General features: G+C 35.4%; 1 protein-coding gene across 2 annotated transcripts in view; it reads left to right on the top strand.

Moving 5' to 3' along the window:
• Window positions 1-22,890, top strand: part of EDIL3 (EGF like repeats and discoidin domains 3) — a 447,895-nt gene that overhangs the window by 230,974 nt on the left and 194,031 nt on the right. For both annotated transcript variants that reach the window (XM_055233274.2, XM_055233273.2), the window contains one exon: window positions 17,055-17,168. In XM_055233274.2, coding sequence (XP_055089249.1) covers window positions 17,055-17,168 — 114 coding nt within the window. The remainder of the gene's footprint in view (window positions 1-17,054; window positions 17,169-22,890) is intronic.

Raw genomic sequence — 22,890 nt, 5'->3', positions numbered from 1 at the left:
TAAGAGGCTGAGGCGGGTGGATCACGAGGTCAAGAGTTTAAGACCAGCCTGGACAACATGGTGAAAACCTGCCTCTACTAAAAATACAAAAATTTGCGGGGCATGGTGGCACATGCTTGTAATCCCAGCTACTCTGGAGGCTGAAGCAGGAGAATTGCTTGAACTGGGACCCAGGAGGTGGAGGTTGCAGTGAGCCTAGATCGTGCCACTGCACTCCTGCCTGGGCTGCAGATCTAGAGTCTGTCTCAAAAAAAAAAGAAAAAAACAAAACAGAACAAAAAAGAAGCAAAGAGAACTAGAAAATCATTATTATTTCATAGTTCCTGTATGAAAATTACAATCTCTTGAATAGCTCATAGGAGTACAGAAAACATACACATCAATGTACTTCATGAACTTCCATCAGAAAATTTTTCTGGAAAAGAACAATTAGGGAAGGTATAGGTTACCCCCGTTATAGTTTTATATGCTTCAGATTTCTGAGAGTCATTGATAACAAAAATAAATTCAACCTGAAACCAAAAATATAAGAGCAATAGAAAATCTTGCAATGATATTAATTTTTTCCAGTTACATTAATTTTTCCCCATTCTTCTTTATTTAAGGCTTCTTGCAAAGACTTTCTTGAGTGGTGGAAACAACCTGCAAAGTAGGAAGTAAACTACCTTAAAACATCAGTATTTTTGTCACCTTTATGAGTACAGCTCCTCCTATTACTATGTTTTATTAAACTACTCAGTCTCTCCCATAAGACCTGCCTCTTTTCATTTGGGCTGCATGGTTCTCACATTGAAATAAAAGTATATTGTACAAAAACCTTTCTTTTGTGAATTTGAGAAGGCTAATGTTCCTCATTAATTCTGTGGGCCTTTTAGTGTCATGGAGTGTCGGGGTGTGTGTGTGTGTGTGTGTGTGTGTGTGTGTATGTGTATGCAGTTCTCAGTTTACAGACAATAAATACATGGGTTATAAAAATAACTTTAATGTAATCACTTTTGGAAGGTTTTTTGGAGTATAATTAACACAGAATAAAATACACAAATTTAAAATGTACAATGTGATATGTTTTGACATATATATGAACCTGTGAATCCATCATCTTACTCAAGATACCAAACATTTGCATCACATCACCCTCAGAAGTTTCCTCCCCACTGTAATCCCTCCTTCCTGCCCCTTCAACTTCATCCCAATCACTGATTTACTTTCCGTAATGATAGATTATTTGCATTTCTAGAAATTTGTATAAATGAAATAGACACTGTGTATTATTTTTGTCTGATTTATTTCCCTCAGCATAACTACTTTGAAATCAGGTTGTCTCAGGTTTGGGGTTATTACTATAGTAATAAAGCTGCTGTGAACATCCATACAAGTCTTTGTGTGGACATATACTCCCATTTTTCTTGGATAAATATGTAGGAGTAGAATGGCTGAATCATATGGTAGACATGTGTTTAAGTATTTGAAAAACTGTCACGTTGTTTTCCAAATGGATTGCATTATTTTATATCAGACCAGCAGTGTATGAGAGTTCAATTCCTCCACATCCTCACCAACACCATCTTTTTAATTTTAGCTGTTGTAATGGTTGGGTAGTAACGTCTTATTCTGGTTTTAATTAATATACTCTAATGACAAATGAGATTGAACATCTTTGTATATGCTTATTTACCACTCTTATGTATATTCTTTCGGGAACTCTCAGTTCAAATATTTTGCCCACTTTTTATTGAGTTATTTGATTTCTTGTTGAGTTATGAGAATTCTTTATATGTTGTACATACAAGTTCTTTATCATATTTTTGATTTGCAAATATGTTCTCCCAATCTGTGGTTTGTCTTTTAATTCTCTTAAAATTGACGTTGGGGAGCAGGAGTTTATGGATTTGATATAGAAAAAATAGTTTTCGGTTTCACTTTGTAATCTACAATCTATTTTGAGTGATTTTTTTTGTATGTAGTTCTAAGTGTATTTTGCATGCATTCAATTATTTCAGCACCATTTTTGAAAAGACTACATTTATCTACAGAATAATTTTGATGTCTTCTGTAATAATGATGTGCCTTTTTGTAGCTTTCTTTGTGTTTCTTACTCCTGGGATTTATTGAGCTGCTTAGATCTGTGAGTATAGTTTTCATCATATTTGGAAAATTTGGGCTATAATCTGTTCAAATACTTTCTACTTTCCGTTTTCAAGGACTCCAATCACATCTATTTTAGACTAACTATATGTGTTCCACTGATCACTGATGCCCAGATTTTTTTTTCTGTGTATTTTATTTTGTATATTTTCAATTGGTATGTCTTAAAACGTCTTAAAAATTCTTTTTTTTTTGCAATGTCTCATTTGCTATTATTCTTTTCTGGCATATTTTTCATCTCACACATTGTAAGTTTCATCTCTGGAAGTTCAATTAGGCTCTCTTTTTTCACATCTCTATTTAATATTTTCAATATGTGGAATACAGTTTTAGTTATGCTTTAATTACTTGTCTGCTACTTTCAATATATACTGTCTTTTCAACTATATCTTTTTTGTTTCTTGAGTGTTAATCTTGATTGGATTCCAGACATGAATTTTATCTTGCTGAGTGCTCAGTACTTTGTAGTCCTATATATTCTCTTGAGCTTAGTTTTCTCATATGGTTAGGTTATTTGGAAACACTTTGATCCTTCTAGGTCTTGCTTATAAGATTCGTTAGGTGGGACCAGTTTATTTAATCCAGGTTTAATTATCCCCCACTACTAAGACAGAACCATTCTGAGTACTCTGCCCAATGCCCCATGAAACAGTTTGCTTTCCAGTCTTAGTGATAGGAATTGGCAGTTCTCTTGGCCTAGTGTGGGCTCCAAGTATTGCTGCCTCTGGTCTCAGATGACTCTTTCCACAAGAGTTTGCTCCCCTGTGAATGCTAATCTACCCTCTGCTGAGTACCTTAGAGAGCACGGCAGTGTTCAGGACTGCAGATCTCTGTGGTGGACTGTCTCTGTGTGGTTCTCTCCTCTTGGGTATTCTGTTCTGCAAACACTAGCCTCCGTGGACTCCAGACTCCCAGCCCCCTCTCTTTCACTAGAGTTCACCAAACTCTGCCTGGATTTTCCCTTCCTATGCCATGGCCCGAGAGGGAGAGTCCTTTGTATCTTAATGTTCAGTATGTTCAACACTGTTGTCTCACATATTTTGTCTGAGTTCTTTTTTTTGTCATTGTTGTTGTTTTTTTTAAAACAAGAGGGTCTGCCTGAAAATTCTGGTCCCTCTTACTATGTCTAGGCCAGAAGCAGAGTTCTCATGAATCCCAAAATTATCACATTTAATGAAGAAAATATGCTGATTTGGCATACTTACCAATAAATATGGGATAAAATATATAAAAAGTAATGGCTTGGAGACAGCATTTTTGGCACTGAGTAGTGAGTTTGTTGCTTGAAGCAGATTCTTCCATGGTGGCCTTGAGTGTAACAGATGTTTTGTTGCCTCTAGCTCTGCCAGGAACCCACAAAATATCCTATAATTATGTAGATGAGATTCTGGAATGAGGGAAATCTAGCCACCCAGCTCTTTCACCTTGATGAGGACTGAAACTCATAAGAATTTTAAAAAGCAGTCTTTTCTATATTCACCAACCACAATTTAAGTCTTTAAGCTACAGATGTCAGTGATCTATCAGCCAAAATTGGTAAAGAGTTGGTGTATTAGTTTAAAAAATAGTAAATGTCATCATTTTGGAAAGAAGTATATTAAGAGTATGTGTTGAATTATCCCATTCAGTGTATTAAAGTTTCCACATGCTTTGCAATTTTTTGGATAAATGCTGCCTTTCATTCCTCTCCAAGACAGGGCCACTCTTCTGTAGAATATTTATAAAAATTCTGCCCATTTATTTACTCTGATGATAAACCCAAATGTGGAAGTATGTGTGTACAGAAAGCCTCATCAGAAATTCACCTATATTTTCCTCCAGGGCGATAACCAAGAAACACTCTATCAAACAATATGAATATGGTTTAACTCATATAATAATATGGACAGTTATATTTGCAGTCTTTAAAGTTTACAAGATATTTTTCTCATAATTTATCTCATTGAATCCTTGCAATAGCTTTAGAAGTATAATTTAGAAGTCTCATTTGGGACATCGTTTTTGTTTAATTATGCCCATAATATAAAATTTCAAAGGTAATATAAAAATTCAAAGAACATAGAAGCAGGGAGTATTCTTAATTTTATTATCTGAGTCTACATGTATCTGTGTATAATAGTTGATTTATTAGGTTCTTTTTAAGAAATTAATTCAGGGATTAGGCAAAATTATCTTTCTGTAAAACAAAATTTAACTGTGTATGAGTGCCTGTTATTGAAATGTCAGATTACTTACAAGCTTTCAGTGATTAGGCATTTTTAGTGTGAGTTTTTGTTTTTTTTTATTTTTTTAAGTTAAGGTCATTGAAGAAAAAAAATGTGATTGAACTTGGTGAACTGAAGGTTTTATTTCATTCCCTGAAAAGCCCCACTTAGTAAAAACGTATCTTAAAAAGATTTATTGGTGTTAAGCCTTTCCACCCTCCACTTCCAAATAAAGTGAAATAAGTGGTTACCTGCAAGTTTCATATAGTTTGTATTTTCAAAAGTGGTATTAATTGGTGATAAGATTGCAAATTGATGTAAGCACCTTAAAATCAGTTGGGTATTATCTATTAAAGTTAAATATATGCATTATTATGACTCCACCATTTCACTCCTAAGTATACCCAGAAAAAAAAATTCAACATACTTGTTTATCAAGAGATATGTTCATGCATGTTCCCTGATGCTTTTATTTCCAACACCACCACAAATGCCATTAGCCATAGAAAGAAAAAAGCATATGGTACATTTTATGGTAAAATACTCTACAACAATTTCTCTACTCTGCAGTGAAAATGAACTCACTGCAGTCACCTGCAACATTTTGAAAGATGCCCTGAATGGTATTGCCTAGGTTTTCTTGTAGGATTTTAATGGTTTTAGGTCTAACATATAAGTCTTTAATCCATCTTGAATTAATTTTTGTATAAGGTGTAAGGAAGGGATCCAGTTGCAGCTTTCTACATATGGCTAGCCAGTTTTCCCAGCACCATTTATTAAATAGGGAAGCCTTTCCCCATTTCTTGTTTTTGTCAGGTTTGTCAAAGATCAGATAGTTGTAGCTATGCGGCATCATTTCTGAGGGCTCTGTTCTGTTCCATTGATCTATGTCTCTGTTGTGGTACCAGTACCATGCTGTTTTGGTTACTGTAGCCTTGTAGTATAGTTTAAAGTCAGGTAGCGTGATGCCTCCAGCTTTGTCCTTTTGGCTTAGGATTGACTTGGCGATGCGGGCTCTTTTTTGGTTCCATATGAACTTTAAAGTAGTTTTTTCCAATTCTGTGAAGAAAGTCATTGGCAGCTTGATGGGGATGGCATTGAATCTATAAATTACCTTGGGCAGTATGGCCATTTTCACGATATTGATTCTTCCAACCCATGAGCATGGAATGTTCTTCCATTTGTTTGTATCCTCTTTTATTTCATTGAGCAGTGGTTTGTAGTTCTCCTTGAAGAGGTCCTTCACATCCCTTGTAAGTTGGATTCCTAGGTATTTTATTCTCTTTGAAGCAATTGTGAATGGGAGTTCACTCATGATTTGGCTCTCTGTTTGTCTGTTATTGGTGTACAAGAATGCTTGTGATTTTTGTACATTAATTTTGTATCCTGAGACTTTGCTGAAGTTGCTAATCAGCTTAAGAAGATTTTGGGCTGAGACAACGGGGTTTTCTAGATATACAATCATGTCATCTGCAAACAGGGACAATTTGACTTCCTCTTTTCCTAATTGAATACCCTTTATTTCCTTCTCCTGCCTGATTGCTCTGGCCAGAACTTCCAGCACTATGTTGAATAGGAGCGGTGAGAGAGGGCATCCCTGTCTTGTGCCAGTTTTCAGAGGGAATGCTTCCAGTTTTTGCCCATTCAGTATGATATTGGCTGTGGGTTTGTTGTAGATAGCTCTTATTATTTTGAGATACGTCCCATCAATACCTAATTTATTGAGAGTTTTTAGCATGAAGGGTTGTTGAATTTTGTCAAAGGCCTTTTCTGCATCTATTGAGATAATCATGTGGTTTTTGTCTTTGGTTCTGTTTATATGCTGGATTACATATCAGGACATAGGCGTGGGCAAGGACTTCATGTCTAAAACACCAAAAGCAATGGCAACAAAAGCCAAAATCGACAAATGGGATCTCATTAAACTAAAGAGCTTCTGCACAGCAAAAGAAACTATCATCAGAGTGAACAGGCAACCTACACAATGGGAGAAAGTTTTTGCAACCTACTCATCTGACAAAGGGCTAATATCCAGAATCTACAATGAACTCAAACAAATTTACAAGAAAAAAACAAACAACCCCATCAAAAAGTGGGCAGAGGACATGAACAGACACTTCTCAAAAGAAGACATTTATGCAGCCAAAAAACACATGAAGAAATGCTCCTCATCACTGGCCATCAGAGAAATGCAAATCAAAACCACAGTGAGATACCATCTCACGCCAGTTAGAATGGCCATCATTAAAAAATCAGGAAACAACAGGTGCTGGAGAGGATGTGGAGAAATAGGAACACTTTTACACTGTTGGTGGGACTGTAAACTAGTTCAACCATTGTGGAAGTCAGTGTGGCGATTCCTCAGGGATCTCGAACTAGAAATACCATTTGACCCAGCCATCCCATTACTGGGTATATACCCAAAGGACTATAAATCATGCTGCTATAAAGACACATGCACACGTATGTTTATTGCAGCACTATTCACAATAGCAAAGAGTTGGAACCAACCCAAATGTCCAACAACGATAGACTGGATTAAGAAAATGTGGCACATATACACCATGGAATACTATGCAGCCATAAAAATGATGAGTTCGTGTCCTTTGTAGGGACATGGATGAAACTGGAAAACATCATTCTCAGTAAACTATCGCAAGGACAAAAAACCAAACACCGCATGTTCTCACTCATAGGTGGGAATTGAACAATGAGAACTCATGGACACAGGAAGGGGAACATCACGCTCCGGGGACTGTTGTGGGGTGGGGGGAGGGGGGAGGGACAGCATTAGGAGATACACCTAATGCTAAATGACGAGTTAATGGGTGCAGGAAATCAACATGGCACATGGATACATATGTAACAAACCTGCACATTGTGCACATGTACCCTAAAACCCTAAAGTATAATAATAATAAAAAAAAAAAAAAAAAAAAAGAAAGATGCCACAAACAGAATATCACATACGGAATTTTTTTTTACTATAAAGTTTAAATACAGGCAAAAATAAACTCTCTGGGAATAAATATTTAGGAGACGAAATTATAAACTATACAAAGAGCAAATTTGTGACTCCCGTAACAAGCAGGAGATGTGTCACCTTTGTGTGGGCGGAGGCGAGGTTTTGAATGAAAGTGGCACATGAAGGCTTTGGACTGCTGGCAGGATTCTGGTGTTTGCCCTTGGTAGTTGTTATATGGGTTGTCTCTTTATAATAATTCTTGTAACTTTACTGTTGTGTGTCCTTTTCAGTATATATGCTATTTTTCAAACATTTTTACATAAGGTGAATTGTGACCGAGAAAAAAAATGACCAAATTTTAATTCTACAGGTATGAAATATATCAATGCCCTCTAAAAGGGAAATTGTATAACAAATGTAACTCCTCTCATCTGAGTGTAAAGTTAAAAGATATGTATAAAAGACTGTAGGAGGCAAGAAAATTCATTTTTACATAAGCAAGTGGTTGTGGATTTCAGGAATAAAAAGGGAACAAATGCCCATTAAACCCAAGCCACTTAGGATTTTGAGGAAATTACTAAGACGAATAAAGGGATTAGGGAAAAGTGTATTCCAAACTAACATTTTAGGACTGGAGTCTTTAATCTAGAGGAGAAATGCCAATATTAGGTTATTATCAATGTTTTGAGAACAAGGACTATGTGTTATCCTATATCTATCCTTCTTAGCACATAAAATAATACCTTGAAGGCTGGTATGAAGAGGTGATGAAGTGGGAGTACTAATATTCCCTAGTGATGGTGAAACATACGGGTGATTAGCATAGATTCTGGAGACAAATTATCTGGGCTTTAATCTCAGTTTGGCCACCTGTGTGACTCTGGGCAACTTATTTACACTTTCAGTTTATTGATTTCCTCATCTGTAAAACAGACATAATAATAATAACAATTAGCTTGTAGACTGTGTTAATACATATAAAAGGCTTAGAACAATGTTTGGTACATAATAAGTAATCTACAAGTGGAAGGATGTGCTAATTGTTATCCATTAACTGCCATAATGTAGTGCTGTTTGGCTATACTTGTATTATTAAACCTTATGTAGAGGTAAACTGTAAAATTATAAACAGAATGCAAGCAACAAATTTTAATTTCAGCAAAAGCCTAAGGAAGATTCTTTGTCCATAATGATTTTCCACTGTAGGTAGTTTTTGTTGGGGTTTGCTGAATATACAAAATATAAAGCATGACCATATGCTGAAAATTAAAATGCTCATAGGAAAGGGAACTAAAAATAGGGAGAAATCACATCCAATTGACAATTCAAGTAGGGTTTCTAGACAAAATGGGCCCAGGTAAATTTGAATTTCAGATAAACAAAGATTTTCTTATAAATATGTTTCAAATATTTGCATGAACACTCTCTGTTTTTATTTGCCAAATCTGGCAACCATATATACCTTTCGAACCAAACTAAGTATTTAAACATACCAAACATGATTATAGCCATCCTACTACCTAGTCGGAGTGATAAGGACTCAACATAAATTTCCCTTCTCACTTTTTGAATTATTTTTTCCAAAATGATATCAATAATGAAATTTTAGAGAATGTGAATGAGCTGCTAAAATGCAGATCTATTCAATCCCATGTCCCCTTCCACCCTTCATGAGTTCTCTATTAACTCTCCAGTATCCAAGGACTAAAGTTCAGACTCCTTAAGTTGATTGATAGGGCCATAAAAATCTGGTCCCAGACTACATAGTCGCCATTATGCAGAGTATCCCCCTACACAGTCCCTGTGCATGCCTCAGATATTCAAAGTGCTCAGCTCTCTCTGAAAATATGTTCTTTGTGTTTCTTCCTAATTGAATACAGCTATAAAAACTCCTGCTCATCCTTTAAGCACCAAATGTATTACCTCCTGCAAGCAATCTTCCATATCTCCTTTAGGCAAAACTACTGCTTTTTCTATAATCTTAGTACATTTTGTACATAATGCTCTAAAGCACATATTTCACCATATTGTATTATAATTGTCTGTCTCCTGTGTAGAAGAATAGAAAATGAGTGATCTCTTAGAACAGGAGCTGTTTCTATTTACTGATATATCCAATTACGTATTTTAATGCCTGATTCATGGAAAGTGCTCCTCAGAATTCTAATGAATGAATGAGTGAACAAATGGTTAAAGTCAAGCTATGTGAATCATAGCTGAGCTTCTAATACAAATCCTATCTCACCTAGCCAGTTTGGGGTTTCTGATAACTCACTATAGGAAAAACTCCAAAATGGTTGATTATTAAGATTGACTGCTAAAACCAGAGAGAGAACTAATTTGACATGCAGCTGAAAGAATAGAGTAGTTAATTTTAGATAAAACATTAAAATATGCAATTGTGTAAATAATAATAAAAATAGGAAAACAGGAAATATATACCTTACACACTTGGAGAAAAGAATTATGGGACAATGAGGAGTCACTCTTAGATCTGCAGACTACTGATATCAGGAAAAATGAAATACATATTAATTTAGAAAAATAACTTTACAGAGTCAACTATTTATAACTCCATGTAATTCAAAAGCACTTTTCCCTAGTCAGCTAGACTCCTTCTCTAAAACTCAACATTCCCTAGTCTGCCAAACCAATTTAGTTTTGATATTTGGAGTTCCTTTGAGAGACTGTGCATTTTCCTGTTATAGCCCTTGTTACCTTACACTGTAACTGGTTATTTCCTTGTCTATCTACTCTACTGTAAGAGCTTCAGAAACGCTACAGATTGTGACATATTAATTGTTGCATTCTTAGTACCTAGTATAGAACTAAGGATGGATGGATGCATGGAAAGAAGGGAGGAAGGGAGGAAGGAAGGAAAGGAGGAAGGGTGGGAGGGAGGAAAGGAGGCAAGGAAAGAAGGAATGGTGGATGGATGGATGTGCTTCATAAGCAGAGGTTCTGTTCAGTGTCTGCAAACATTGGCTACACTTCAGAGACACTGGAATGCCTTTTAAAAAGTATATTACTCCCTTTGTCTCTCCCAAGACCATTTAAGTCAGAATCTCTAAGTGCATGACTTGTGCATTGATACTCTTTAAGAGCTCCAGCTTTTAAAAGAAGCATTGCTCTAATTTCATTTTTCCTTAATAGAATCCCATTAGAAATAGGCTGGAGCACCTGCCCCAAGCAAGGGACTCACTGTTACAGTACATACATGATCCCAAGTACATACAGTACATACATGATCCCAAGTACATTACAGTACATACAGTAATCCCAAGGTTACTAATATTCCCGGTTCTTTCTTACCAATTAACAAATATTCATTGCAGGGCCAGCGACTATGCTACATGCCACTGAGGTAACATCCCTTGTTATGGTTTGCTCTTTTGTGAAAATGTTTACTGAAAGAGACATCTGTTCTTATTGGCCTCTGCATATATATATATATATATATATATATATTTAAAGTCATCAAATATTTGAGTTATGGAGACATAACACCCACTTGATAACCCCTCCTCTACCTCCCCTGGTTTTGGCTTTTATATCCCTTGGAATAGCTGTCTTGTCATACTGGCCAAATATCTGTGTAAATGCAAATAAAACTTTATTGGAATAATTAATATAAACAACCCAGATAATTGGGATGAATATTGCCTGGGTACTAGTATCAAAGGCATTTGCATCTAAAGAAAGATCTTAAAATAAATACTAGGATGTCAGGATAGAGATGGACAGAGAATATGATCTTTGTTAGAAAGAGGCAATGGATAAATACCTCTTGGATTTGGGGCTTTTGTTATGCTACTGTTCTTGGTGAGTGAAGGTTATCAATAAATTATTATAAAAGGTTTGTGTGTGATGTGTTCTGACTGAATAATGCTGATTTTAATTAGCTACTTTAAAATGAATTACTAGTAATAGAGCAGAAAGCCAGATCAAAAGGGAGTTCAAGAACAGAAGATTCAAATATATACTAAACTGGTCACAGAAATGACTGGGAAATAAATTATCTAGATAATTCTGATTGTGACATAATTAAGTTCAGCATCTGAGTGGAAGAACTGAATTCCTAGAAATTCATCTTAAATAGAAATTCAATCTTTAAAGAGAAATTGAAAGACCGTAGGCTTTAAATAAGGAAAAATATAAAAGGTCAAACTTTAAAAGGCAATCACTCATGGGAGGTCTGGAGAATATTTAATAGCTAATGGGGAGCCCAGGGAAGATGTGTTGTTAAGGATCAAAAAATAGCAGGCTCTGGAAAATAAGGTCTTGCCAACCAATTAGCAGTCAATAACAACATTGCTGGAGGAAAGGTAGCCCAAGGGAAACACATAAAGAAGTTGAGAAATTTTGTCTTCACAAAAGAAAAAAAACTTGGGATGGGGAGCACCGTCTATCATTGTCTCCTTTTAATATATCCAAAAAACCATGTTCAGCCCAAGAACCATGTTCCTTCTTGATGTTCTTGGGGGCCTGAATGTACTTACTTATGAAGAGGAGATAGATTTATGGTTGAAATACATTGTCTTTGTCTTCTCTAGGAGGAGGTTAGATAGAATCTATCCCCAGAAGGATTGGATGTACTGGTCCAAATGGTGGTCAGTATTCAAAATATCTAAGCCGTGTTGGTGAAATAAATCTGGCTAAACTACTGAGGACAGATGGCATTTTCCTGAGGAGTTCTGAGAGAACTCAAGGATGAACTGGGATAATGATGTCCCAGAAATGAAAACTGCTACCATTCCTACTCTGCAGATTGCAAAGGTGAGCCAGTTGAAAACAAACTAATTAATTAGTTATTAATTAGTTTTAAAAGTCTCCAGAGGAAGAGGTTCCTGTGAATTAGACTCAAGAATTCTCTATTTCATCTCTGGCCAACTAGCAGAATCTGTAATGAAGAATGAGATTACTGAATTTTTAAATATGATTCTCTGAGAAGAAGCCACACAGTTTCTGTGACAAGAAATCAGGCCCAGACAATGCATTGTTTTGAAGGCACCAATAAGGAATTAACAAATATAATTTCCATTTTAAAAACTCTGACAGCCTACCACTCCAAAGTAATTTCATGGGCTTTTGGCTATAATCTGTACAATAATGGTTCTGACAAAGATCCAGGACAAAGAAGACTAGGTGTAACTGAGCATTTCTCAGGATGTGGATGTGCATAAGGTGAATTGCCTAAGGGAGGAGTGCTCAACATGATCTATCTATCTATATATATATATATGTGTGTGTGTGTGTGTGTGTGTGTGTGTGTGTAGTTTGTCAACTACTGGAGTAGGCTTCTCAAAGCGAAATATCCAGAGTGTGCATTTCTGCTAGGAAAAACCCAAGCCAAAGAGGGTAGATGATCAAACACATTTACAAATCTGTAATGTGGGTTATGTATGACATACCGATAAAGAGTCTGAGTTATGCATATAAAATCAATGAGTCTGTGTAATTAGTTATAACAGAGGCAAGGAACTGGGAATACTTGTAAAGTACTTTTTGGTTCAAAGTAATTTGTGTTTCCTTTCAGAGAAATTCAACTACTTACCTTTTATTATTTTCTGTCCTCCCTCTTCCTTCTTCTTCTTTCTTCTTCCACCAAAAAATCAAAACAAAATGTAATACATATATATTACAATGTAATATATATTATATATAATTTCAGGAAACAAGGGTGAGTCATGAGTTTACACCTGGAAACTCATATGCAGCTCTCATCACTGTGCCTCGGTGACACAAGAAGGTTGGCAGCAAAGTTTTATGATTTCAGGACTCAGCTGGCTGTCCTGATTATAAAGTCATATTTTGAAGCTGTTTTATGAAGCAAGACCTTATACATGATATTATTATTATAAATAAACTATAAATCTGACCGAATATGGCAATTTCCATTTCATATGGGGGCTGCTTTATCAGTTTTTTCTTCATTAATAAAATGACATAACCTAGTAGTATATTTGCAATGGATGTGGACTTTTTTCTGGCAATGATAATGTCTTGATCTGTGACGAAGATAAGTGTATGCAATTTATTGCAAATATGTTTAAGTTTCATTTCATTGCACTATATTCTGTGAACGTTTTTATCTAGTCTTTAATTAAACATGATTTATACAAATTGAGGTCGGTTTCCATTTAGATTGCTTGCAGTGTTAATTACAGTGCAAATAGCCTTCACTGCTGAAAGAACTCCTGCATTATACAAATACATAAATGCTTCTGTGTAATTTGCAACTGTCCTCTCAGCTTGTGTATTACTGGGTATGTACATATGCAGAAATGTTTTACTAACTTAGCTACTGTATTAAAAATATGGATAACTTAAGATAACGTATATTTTTATGAATTTAGATTTAAGTAGTTTTTGAGTTTTAAAAACATTGAAAAATGCACATTTAAACAATGAAAAGGTCATTCTATCACAAATTGAGTGTGTCTACAAAGCATTTCCACTTCAGTAAATGCCATTCCAATTCATTCCACTTCATCTTAACCTCTGGGTAAAGGTGTTAACTGTTGATTTTTTAGAATCGGATGTCCTTAATTATAACCTTGCTTTGCTGACGATTTATAGATGGGGCCTGATGAGCCTATAACTGGAAGGTTTAAAGGTTGATTTGTCTCAATTAGATTTATGCTCACATATTTTAATTACTACTTACGGTGTAAAGACTTGGAAGATTTAAGGAAGCAAAAAACAGCAGTGTCTTTGTATCATTAATAGTATGTATAATAATTCTTGATTGTTCTCACATTGGCTATGAGAACTTCCTTCTATTAACATTACAAATCAGCAAGAGCTGGGTTTGATTTTACTCATGATAAATTCAATCTTAAAATGAGAAAATACATACAGCCTCTTACATGAGACTTAAAATATATATTGTACCTATTAACATCAAATCTTGTGTGGGTTTCTGTCCCATCTTCCTTTATTCATTTCTCAAGTCCATCTCACATATGGCTTCACTAGGTTCTTCTAAAGTAGAAGGGTGAAGGAAATACCCTCTCATCCTTCTCATCCTGCTCCAAATGTTCATTGCCAAAAAAATAAAACCCAGTTCCCTCAGCCTTCACTAAGGGTTCATCATAATCTGGTCCCTATCTACATTCTCTGACATGGGATTCTAGCACTCTCCTTCATCTTCTCTGCTCCAAAATACTTTACTCCTGTACCTAAACACACCATCATATCATGAACATTCTTCTTCAAAGTTGTGATTCATTCTGGCTCCCTGCTTGAAAATTGACTGTCATCTATATCACATCCTTATTAATCTTAATTAAACTTTTTCTTCTTGTCTAAGATCAAATTATATTTTGCTTATGTGGGTCCTTCAGACATGACCACTCAGTTTCCTCTCTCTAAATATATATGAGAATAAATTTTTGCATCTAACTTTACAAAATACAGCAATGTTTTCTCTAAGATATGAAGACATTAACCAGTTACACGTTCTCATCTAAAACAAATTGTAGTAGAGAAGATACAGATTAAGACATATTGGGCATGTTCCAAGGTAGCCAAACATTGTTATTGTCATATGTACATTGAGTTGGCAACAATAAGTAGCATTTCATGTGGCTTACAAAATTTAATGAAAATGGTTTGCGTGTTAGTCCAATATAAATATAGTTTAATATTAAGACTAAGTGAAATTTTGATAAGAACAAAGAGAGCTGAGATTTTATTATATTTTTAAAAAGGAAAGAAATGACTTATACTCACCTTTTCTTTCCCCTCCATCCCTCCTTCCCTCCCTCCCTGCCTGCCTCCCTCCCTCCCATCCATCCTTCATTTTTGTACAGTTTCAGTATCAAATATTTAGGAATCTATCATACTTTTTTTTCCCCAAGAACGAGTCTAGCTCTGTTGTCCAGGCTGGAGTGCAGTGGCTTAGTCTTGGCCCACTGCAAACTCAGCCTTCCGGGTTCAAGCAATTCTCTTGCCTCAGCCTCCTGAGTAGCTGGGATTACAGGCACACTCCACCACACCCAGCTAATTTTTGTATTTTTAGTCGAGACAGGGTTTCACCATGTTGGCCAGGCTGGTCTCGAACTACTGGCCTTGTGATCCGCCCACCTTGGCCTTCCAAAGTTCTGGGATAACAGGCGTGAGCCACCACGCCCGGCCGAGTCTATCATATTTAACAGCACACAGATCCATCTTTTTAGAGATTAGCAGATTCTGATTTTATCCTATTATTTGAAGTTATGAGGTACTCAAATTATTTTTATTTTTTCTGAACACAGTCATGAATTGTCTCTATTCTTAAGCTGTGATTGTCAACCAGAAACCAAAAGGGCTGCTTTTTGAGAGAAAGTTACTACCTAAGGAAATTTAGACCAGGCTTTCTACAGTGAACCTAGAATGAGAAGGTGACCAACTCTGCTTTCTGGAGGGGATACTAATTAGAAGAAAAAATGTCAAAAGAAAGGGCAGAATTTAGATTTTCGAATACTTTTTTCCTTGTTTCATTTTGGAAGTAATGTAATAATCATCTTGCTTTAAGCAACTATAATAACCCAAGACTTCAGAACTACCATTTGATATGTTACAGGGTATCAGAAGGCACATTACAAATCTGGAATAAATTTTTTTAAGATTGTGCACATGACTTTCTATTGTTTTGATAGAAAGTTTGTCAGGAAACGTTTATTGGGCCCCAGTAGTTTTCCAGAGAGAGTGGGGTATTTTCAGGAAAACAAAGAACAGGGCAGGATAGGAACTTCATTTGTGGAGCTCACTTTCTGACAAGGTGAAAGGGGCTAAAGGCACATAAACAGACAATTTCCAAGTCTGTAATACAGTTAAAAACAACAACAAACAGTTCTGGAAGTGAAAGCAGATAGGGAGCTCAACTGGAATAGCTCATTGGATGAGGAAGAGATGGGGAGTGGTGTGTGCTCTCCAACTACTGTACTGGCTCCCACAGAATCCAGCATGGTGCTGTGCTAAAAGGGAATGATTTGTGAATATCTGTGATTGATTGAATTAGTCATTGTTTCTTTTGCATTCAAAGTCATATTTGTTTTCTCTGTTGTCCAAAATTAGCAAGGAAAGTAGTATAATTTGCTCAATGTTTTATATTTCATGTGATTTTGCATCAGATGTAATAGTAGTATATCAAAGGTAAATCCCTTTAGTCATCCTAACTTTAGAAATCCTTGAATGAGATTAGGAAGTGATCACCATTTACATTTATTATACTTTGCATGTAACGAGCTTTAGCTATTAACTCTAATTTGCTTCTCATCGTATTCATCAAAGACAAACTATTTAGAAACTAAAACATCCCTGTCAGTTAGAATTTTAATGAATTAAGATGAAATGAGACAGTGTTAATTGGCAGTTGTTGCTGCAGGGGAGGTTTCTCGATCTTGTAAGTGAAACCAATTCATCTTTCTATCAGGGTTAATTTGTTTGATTTAATTCTAAGGATACACTGAATATTTCCCCAAACTATCATATTTATTTCCAGAATGGGAGAGTGGTTTAGTTCCGTTGACCTTTCATCTGGATTCTGAATTTTATTTGAAATTGATTAAATATAATGGTTATCAAATTGTTGGTTTTAAGCAGCATTTGTTTAGTGACTAAACACACACACATGCCTACACACACACAAAGGAATAGCATTACTAAGACATTTGTATTTCAAATGTTAAAACTTTCCAATATCTAATCATTTTTTACCAATAATTCTCTTCCTGTGTCCTTTCTGTTTTTCTTAGACATAAATGAATGCGAAGTTGAGCCTTGCAAAAATGGTGGAATATGTACAGATCTTGTTGCTAACTATTCCTGTGAGTGCCCAGGCGAATTTATGGGAAGAAATTGTCAATACAGTAAGTATTCACGTGTGTGTATGTGTGTGTGTGTGTGTGTGTGTGTGTATATATATACACATACACATATATGTATGCATATATATTTTTATGTACATCATCTAAATTTATTTTGAAATCTCGGCCAAAATCAATATTATTTGCTTTCAGAGTGTATAATCCATTGAAATGGTACTTTTCTTATTTGTGGTGTGTTATTAATGCACACCTATTCTCTAGGATGTCTCATTTAGTGCACAATATGCATAGAAATGTTATCTTGTGACTTGAAAAGAATGATAACATTTCCTCAGATACTCAAGTTCCATGGATCCCATTTTGGTTTATGATTATGCATATGACTGAAATTTCTACCACCAGAGTGACACTTTGGTTTTGAGAGTAAATTCAGGGCATTGAAACCAGATAGACAGGGCACGCTGGCTCATGCCTGTAATCCCAGCACTTTTAGAGGCCTCAGCGAGAGGAGCCCAGGAGCTCAAGACCATCCTGGGCAACACAGTGAGAACCCATCTCTAAAAAAACGAAATAAAAATAAAATAAATCAGTTAGCCTCTATTATAAATAAAACGTAAAAATAAAGGAGGATGCATTTGGGCCATCCCACACACTAGCAAGAATGTTGCACACTATTTATTTGTCTTATTGGAAGCTGAAGAAAGTAGGGTCTTGAAATGATGCATCAAATGACAGGGCAGTTATTTGCCTTAAGTGTTTACAAAGAGGCAGAAAGCACCAGTTACCTAAAAAAAAAAAAAAAAAAAAGCTGGGAAAAAAGTAGTAACAGGACTAAAGTCAATGGGATGGGGCCTAAATTGGGCCCAAACACAGGTTAATAATACTAGTGCTATAGCCTTATAATTGTTGGACAATTAGAGGAAAGTTCATACTGCTACTGCTACTGCTTCGATGTATATCATGATCTGAGCACCACAACAACATTATGCAAATCCCAAATGTAGATGCAGATGAGACTTCATTTGCACAAACTGAGACACACCTGATGTTGTTTGCCCAAGCTTTCACAGCTGTTTAGTGACAGAAGCAGTGCTACAGGTTTCTGATTCCCCACTCAGTGTATTTTCCTCAAGACTGAGATACCTGTTTAAATAGAGAGGTATAATATAAACATGAATATACATGGCAGGTCCATTCTTTATCACAGACACACACACATACAACATAGTTCTTTCTCTTCAGCCATAGTAAGAAATGTATTTCTCATTTTCTTTTTCTTTCTTTCTCTTTGGCCATGGTATTTATAAAATAAAATAGGAAATATTGTTGAATAATTTGATATATAAGTATATATACATAAAACAATGATATAAAATGGGATGCTCATTACTGTAGTCGTGACAAACTGCACAAAATAATTAAACTCTGAATATCATAGAGAAATCTTGAATTGGAAAAAAAAAAACTTTCTAAGCTTAAAGTAATTGAGGAAGGACATTGAGCATGAGTTGATGAAGAAAGGTATAGGGCACAGAAGGATGGAAAGGGAAGGCTGAGTAAGTAGGTTGACCATGCAACCAAATAGACCAATAGTCATCCAACCAACTAACCTAGAAACCTTCCCATAAAGCATTTAACTAACCACCCACTAAGTTAACTCAAGCTCAGGTTCGGCTTCTCTTTGGCCTGTCCCAGGCACAGCACTTGCATCCATTTTTGTTTCATGGAACTTGAAGATGGCTGCTCAGTCAACACTGGAAGTTGTGCTAAAAAGCACTTCCAAGATGTCTGTCAGTGAACATCTTATTAATATCATGATGAACAAAAAACTGATGTCAGTGACTATTTCACCTTCATTCAGCAAAAAATAGAGAATTGGTACCTGAATAGAGAACCTTCCAGGAAGGAACTTTGGCATAGTTTAAAACAATACCTGGATTAGAGCATGTCTAGGCAGGGTAAGACCACCTCTGACCCGTAGGAGGCCTTGCTAGGAGAACAATTGCGGGAGAGAAAGCTTCCTATTTTCCTAAAAGGAGGATTGAATGGGAGACATATCATAAGAACCCTGCCTAGGGATGGGTGTCACTCTGCAGTGATCAATGAGCCTAAGAAGTGGCACTTGAGGGTGTGGATATCCTAGAAGAGGAGACCTAGAATGTAGAGCTCTAGGGCATGGAGGAATTGGGAAACAGGTCAAGTGGATAGGCTGGGGATGAGGGGTTTATGAGACAGACAGTAAGGCTATGAAAGAGGGAGAGATGCCTCTCCCCTGTCATTAGTTTGTGCCTAGTGTCTTCCAACCAGTTTTTCATGTTGTGTTTAATGAAAACATTTGCTTTTCTGTGAATTAACTTTATATTGATATAATATTTATATTTAAATTCAGACATCTCTTTGAAGATGCATGTGATAGTGGCATGCCTCCCTTCAACTGTCATATGATCTGGCATTATAGCATTTCCTCTATTCTCCGTGCCCTGACAAAGAGATCAGAAAGAGTCACCTAGAGAGTTCCCTAAAATATTTTCCTATTGGGGTGTTTGCTTTTATTTTATTAAATTTTAAGGACATATAACAAATTAAGGATCTTTATTCTGCCTATTGTCTAGATTTCTTAGGATATGGTTCTACTTTTATCTGTAGTCTCTTAAGAGTTTTTAGAAAATCTAGAGTAAAAAGGGGTAATGATTTAGTTTTGCACATTGAGAACTTAGAGAATTCGCTTACCGTGGGGTACATATAAGCACCTACAGGTTACAGGTGGTACCAGCTCTAAGCTGCTTGAAGGTAAGATCTTGGAAGTTGTTGACAATACCTAGATGATAACTCCTTTGCCGGTTTCTACCCTGGAATATGATTGACAACCTTTCTTCTGGACTTTGTATCATGCATGTCCCAGAGGGCGGCCTTTCCCTCATTTTTTACCAGACTTTCAATTTTAAACTGTATATTAAGGCTGCCTTTGCCAATATAATTAAATGAAATATTTTCAAAACTAGTGATATACCACATTTTAAAAACTCAAATATATTTATTTTAAGTTAAACAATTAAAAGCAAGATGTTTTTGTTGAGATATCACCTTGATAAATATTATAAAAATAACTGTGAATTATTTACTATAATGTATGTCTTCAATTAATTTAGCTATTAAGCACCTTTACTTTGTAAGGAATAAATTTATATCTAACTCTATTATGACCTGTTGCAAAATTATGTGGTAAAAATTATTATGCAAATCAATTACCTATTGAACATTTTCAATAACAATGAAATTATTTCATGTTAATAATAAACCTTTTAATACTAGGCAAAAAAAGTTTCCTGCAGTTTTTTAAGTAATTATCTTCTAATTATACTTATAGGGGAGTTAAGGCAATAATACATATTTCTGATTTAAATAATTTCAGTTTAGACTTCTAGATGTGATTCATACAATTTATTTACTTTGGAAGATCTCAATTCTTTTTTAGTTTTATTATTTATTTATTTATTTATTACAAGGTTTGGTTAAGTTTTATTATTTTTATATTTTACATGAAATTACGTTTAATATGTGAAAATCATTTAGATGTTCCTGTAGTATTTATCATAGCATTACATCAGTTCTTCTAATTAAAGTCCTAATTTAATTCCCTTGTTCATTTTATTTATTTAGTTATTTATTTATTTATTTGAAATGGAGTCTCACTCTGTCGCCCAGGCTGGAGTGTAGTGGCACAATCTCGGCTCACTGCCTCCTGGGTTCAAGCGATTCTCCTGCCTCAGCCTCCCTAGCAGCTGGCATTACAAGCACGCACCACCACGCCTGGCTATTTTTTTTTTTTTTTTTGTATTTTTAGTAGAGATGGGGTTTCACCACTTTGGTCTGGTCTCAAACTCCTGACCTCGAATGATCTGCTCAGCTTGGCCTCCAAAGTAATGGGATTACTGGCATGAGCTACCGCGCGCAGCCCCTCATTCCTTTTAAATGTTATAAGCTCAAGTGTTCTGACAGTTATTTCCATAAACAGCTTGAAAAGAAAATGATGATGAATTGGAATGAGAAAACTATTCTCATAAGAACAGATAAGCTTTGTCATGTAAGTTTAACTGAACATGATGTTTAAACTAGGTTAAGTGCAATGAAAATTAATAACACTTTAGTTAACTAATCTAAAAATAACTTGGATTGCCCTCATTTATTGGACTATGTGGCCCACAATACCTGTATACATTTCCCTCCTGGTTGTTTAAATATGACATTATTAAATTTCAGGAATGGCACTCAAATTCATTTTTATCACTGGCACTACTTTGGGAAAGTAAGATAGATTTCAAGGGAGCTCCTATAATGCAACATCCACAAACAATTATGACAAACAAACAAAAAAAGACTTGGGTGATCTCAGAGGGTTTTACTAAATATTAAAACTAAAATCTTCTAGTAAGGACTAAGTGATGTTTCCAAATATCATAATTATCCAGTTTTTGCAAATTTAATAAAATAATCTAAATAATCATATAGTTGATTAAGAATTCTGTGATATTGTAAGGATATTAAAATAATACCTATGAATATATTTTGAAAGTGGTAAATTAATATTTTCTTATCTTCATTATTTGAGTAGCTTTAACTGTTTTAGCCATCATTATAAATTAACTAGTATTTCCAAGCACATAAATATAGACAATATATACTGTGTGTGTATATATATATAAAATATATAATATATATATAAAATATATAAAAATATATTATATATAAAATATATAATATATATAAAAATATATTATATATAAAATATATATGTAAAATATATATATTATATATTTTTTCTTTTTTTTTTAAGACAGAGTCTGTCTCTGTCTCCCAGGCAGCTAGAGTGCAGTGGCACGATCTCAGCTGGCTGCAACCTCCACCTCCCAGGTTCAAGCAATTCTCCTGCCTCAGCCTCCCAAGTAGCTGGGATTACAGGTGCCTGCCACCACACCCAGCTAATTTTTTTGTATTTTTAGTAGAGATGGGGTTTCACCATATTGGCCAGGCTGATCTCAAACTCCTGACCTCGGGAGATCTGCCCGCCTCAATCTCCCAAAGTGCTGGGATTACAGGTGTGAGCCACGGTGCCCAGCCGCTATATTCTTTCTTTTGATACCAATGTGTACTACCAAGCGTATTTGTTTAAGTACATACTTATTCACTGAAAATTGCTAAAACATTGTAGAGATAAATACATGATGAGATTTGTATTTTTATGCTCAATATTTAATTATTGCTTTTTAAAAGACAAGTTTGTAAATAATGACAGGCAAATCTTTTTTGTTTACTAAATATATCTTTTCACCAATTCATATATGCTGATTTTAAACATTACTATGTGTTAAGCACCTTCCTAAGTACTTTAAATATTGATTTTTTAATCCGCTCAGCATCCTTTGTAGTAGGTACTCTTTATTACTGATTACATTTCACAGAGCAGACTGAGCTATTGAGTGATTAAATAATTAGCATAGGTTGGCCTGGCTAGTAAACTTCAGAACCTGGCCCTAATCCCAGGCATTGCAGTTGCAGAGCCTGCAGCCCCAAGCATGATATGATCCTGTCTTTTGTAGGGTAAAGGGATGCTGTTATTATACTCTGCATATTAAAAACACTTATACTTGATAAGTGGCCTTGGCAAGTGACAACAGCATAAGAGGAAAGAGTGCAGGCTTTGCATTCAAACAGAACTGGAAGTTTAAACATTTTCTATTTGTAACTATATGTCCTGACAAGTACG

The sequence above is a fragment of the Symphalangus syndactylus genome, chromosome 11 (assembly GCF_028878055.3).
Source record: "Symphalangus syndactylus isolate Jambi chromosome 11, NHGRI_mSymSyn1-v2.1_pri, whole genome shotgun sequence".
Taxonomy (NCBI): domain Eukaryota; kingdom Metazoa; phylum Chordata; class Mammalia; order Primates; family Hylobatidae; genus Symphalangus; species Symphalangus syndactylus.
The sequence above is the reverse complement of the archived record's forward strand: the minus strand, read 5'-3'. Positions and strand labels throughout refer to the sequence as shown.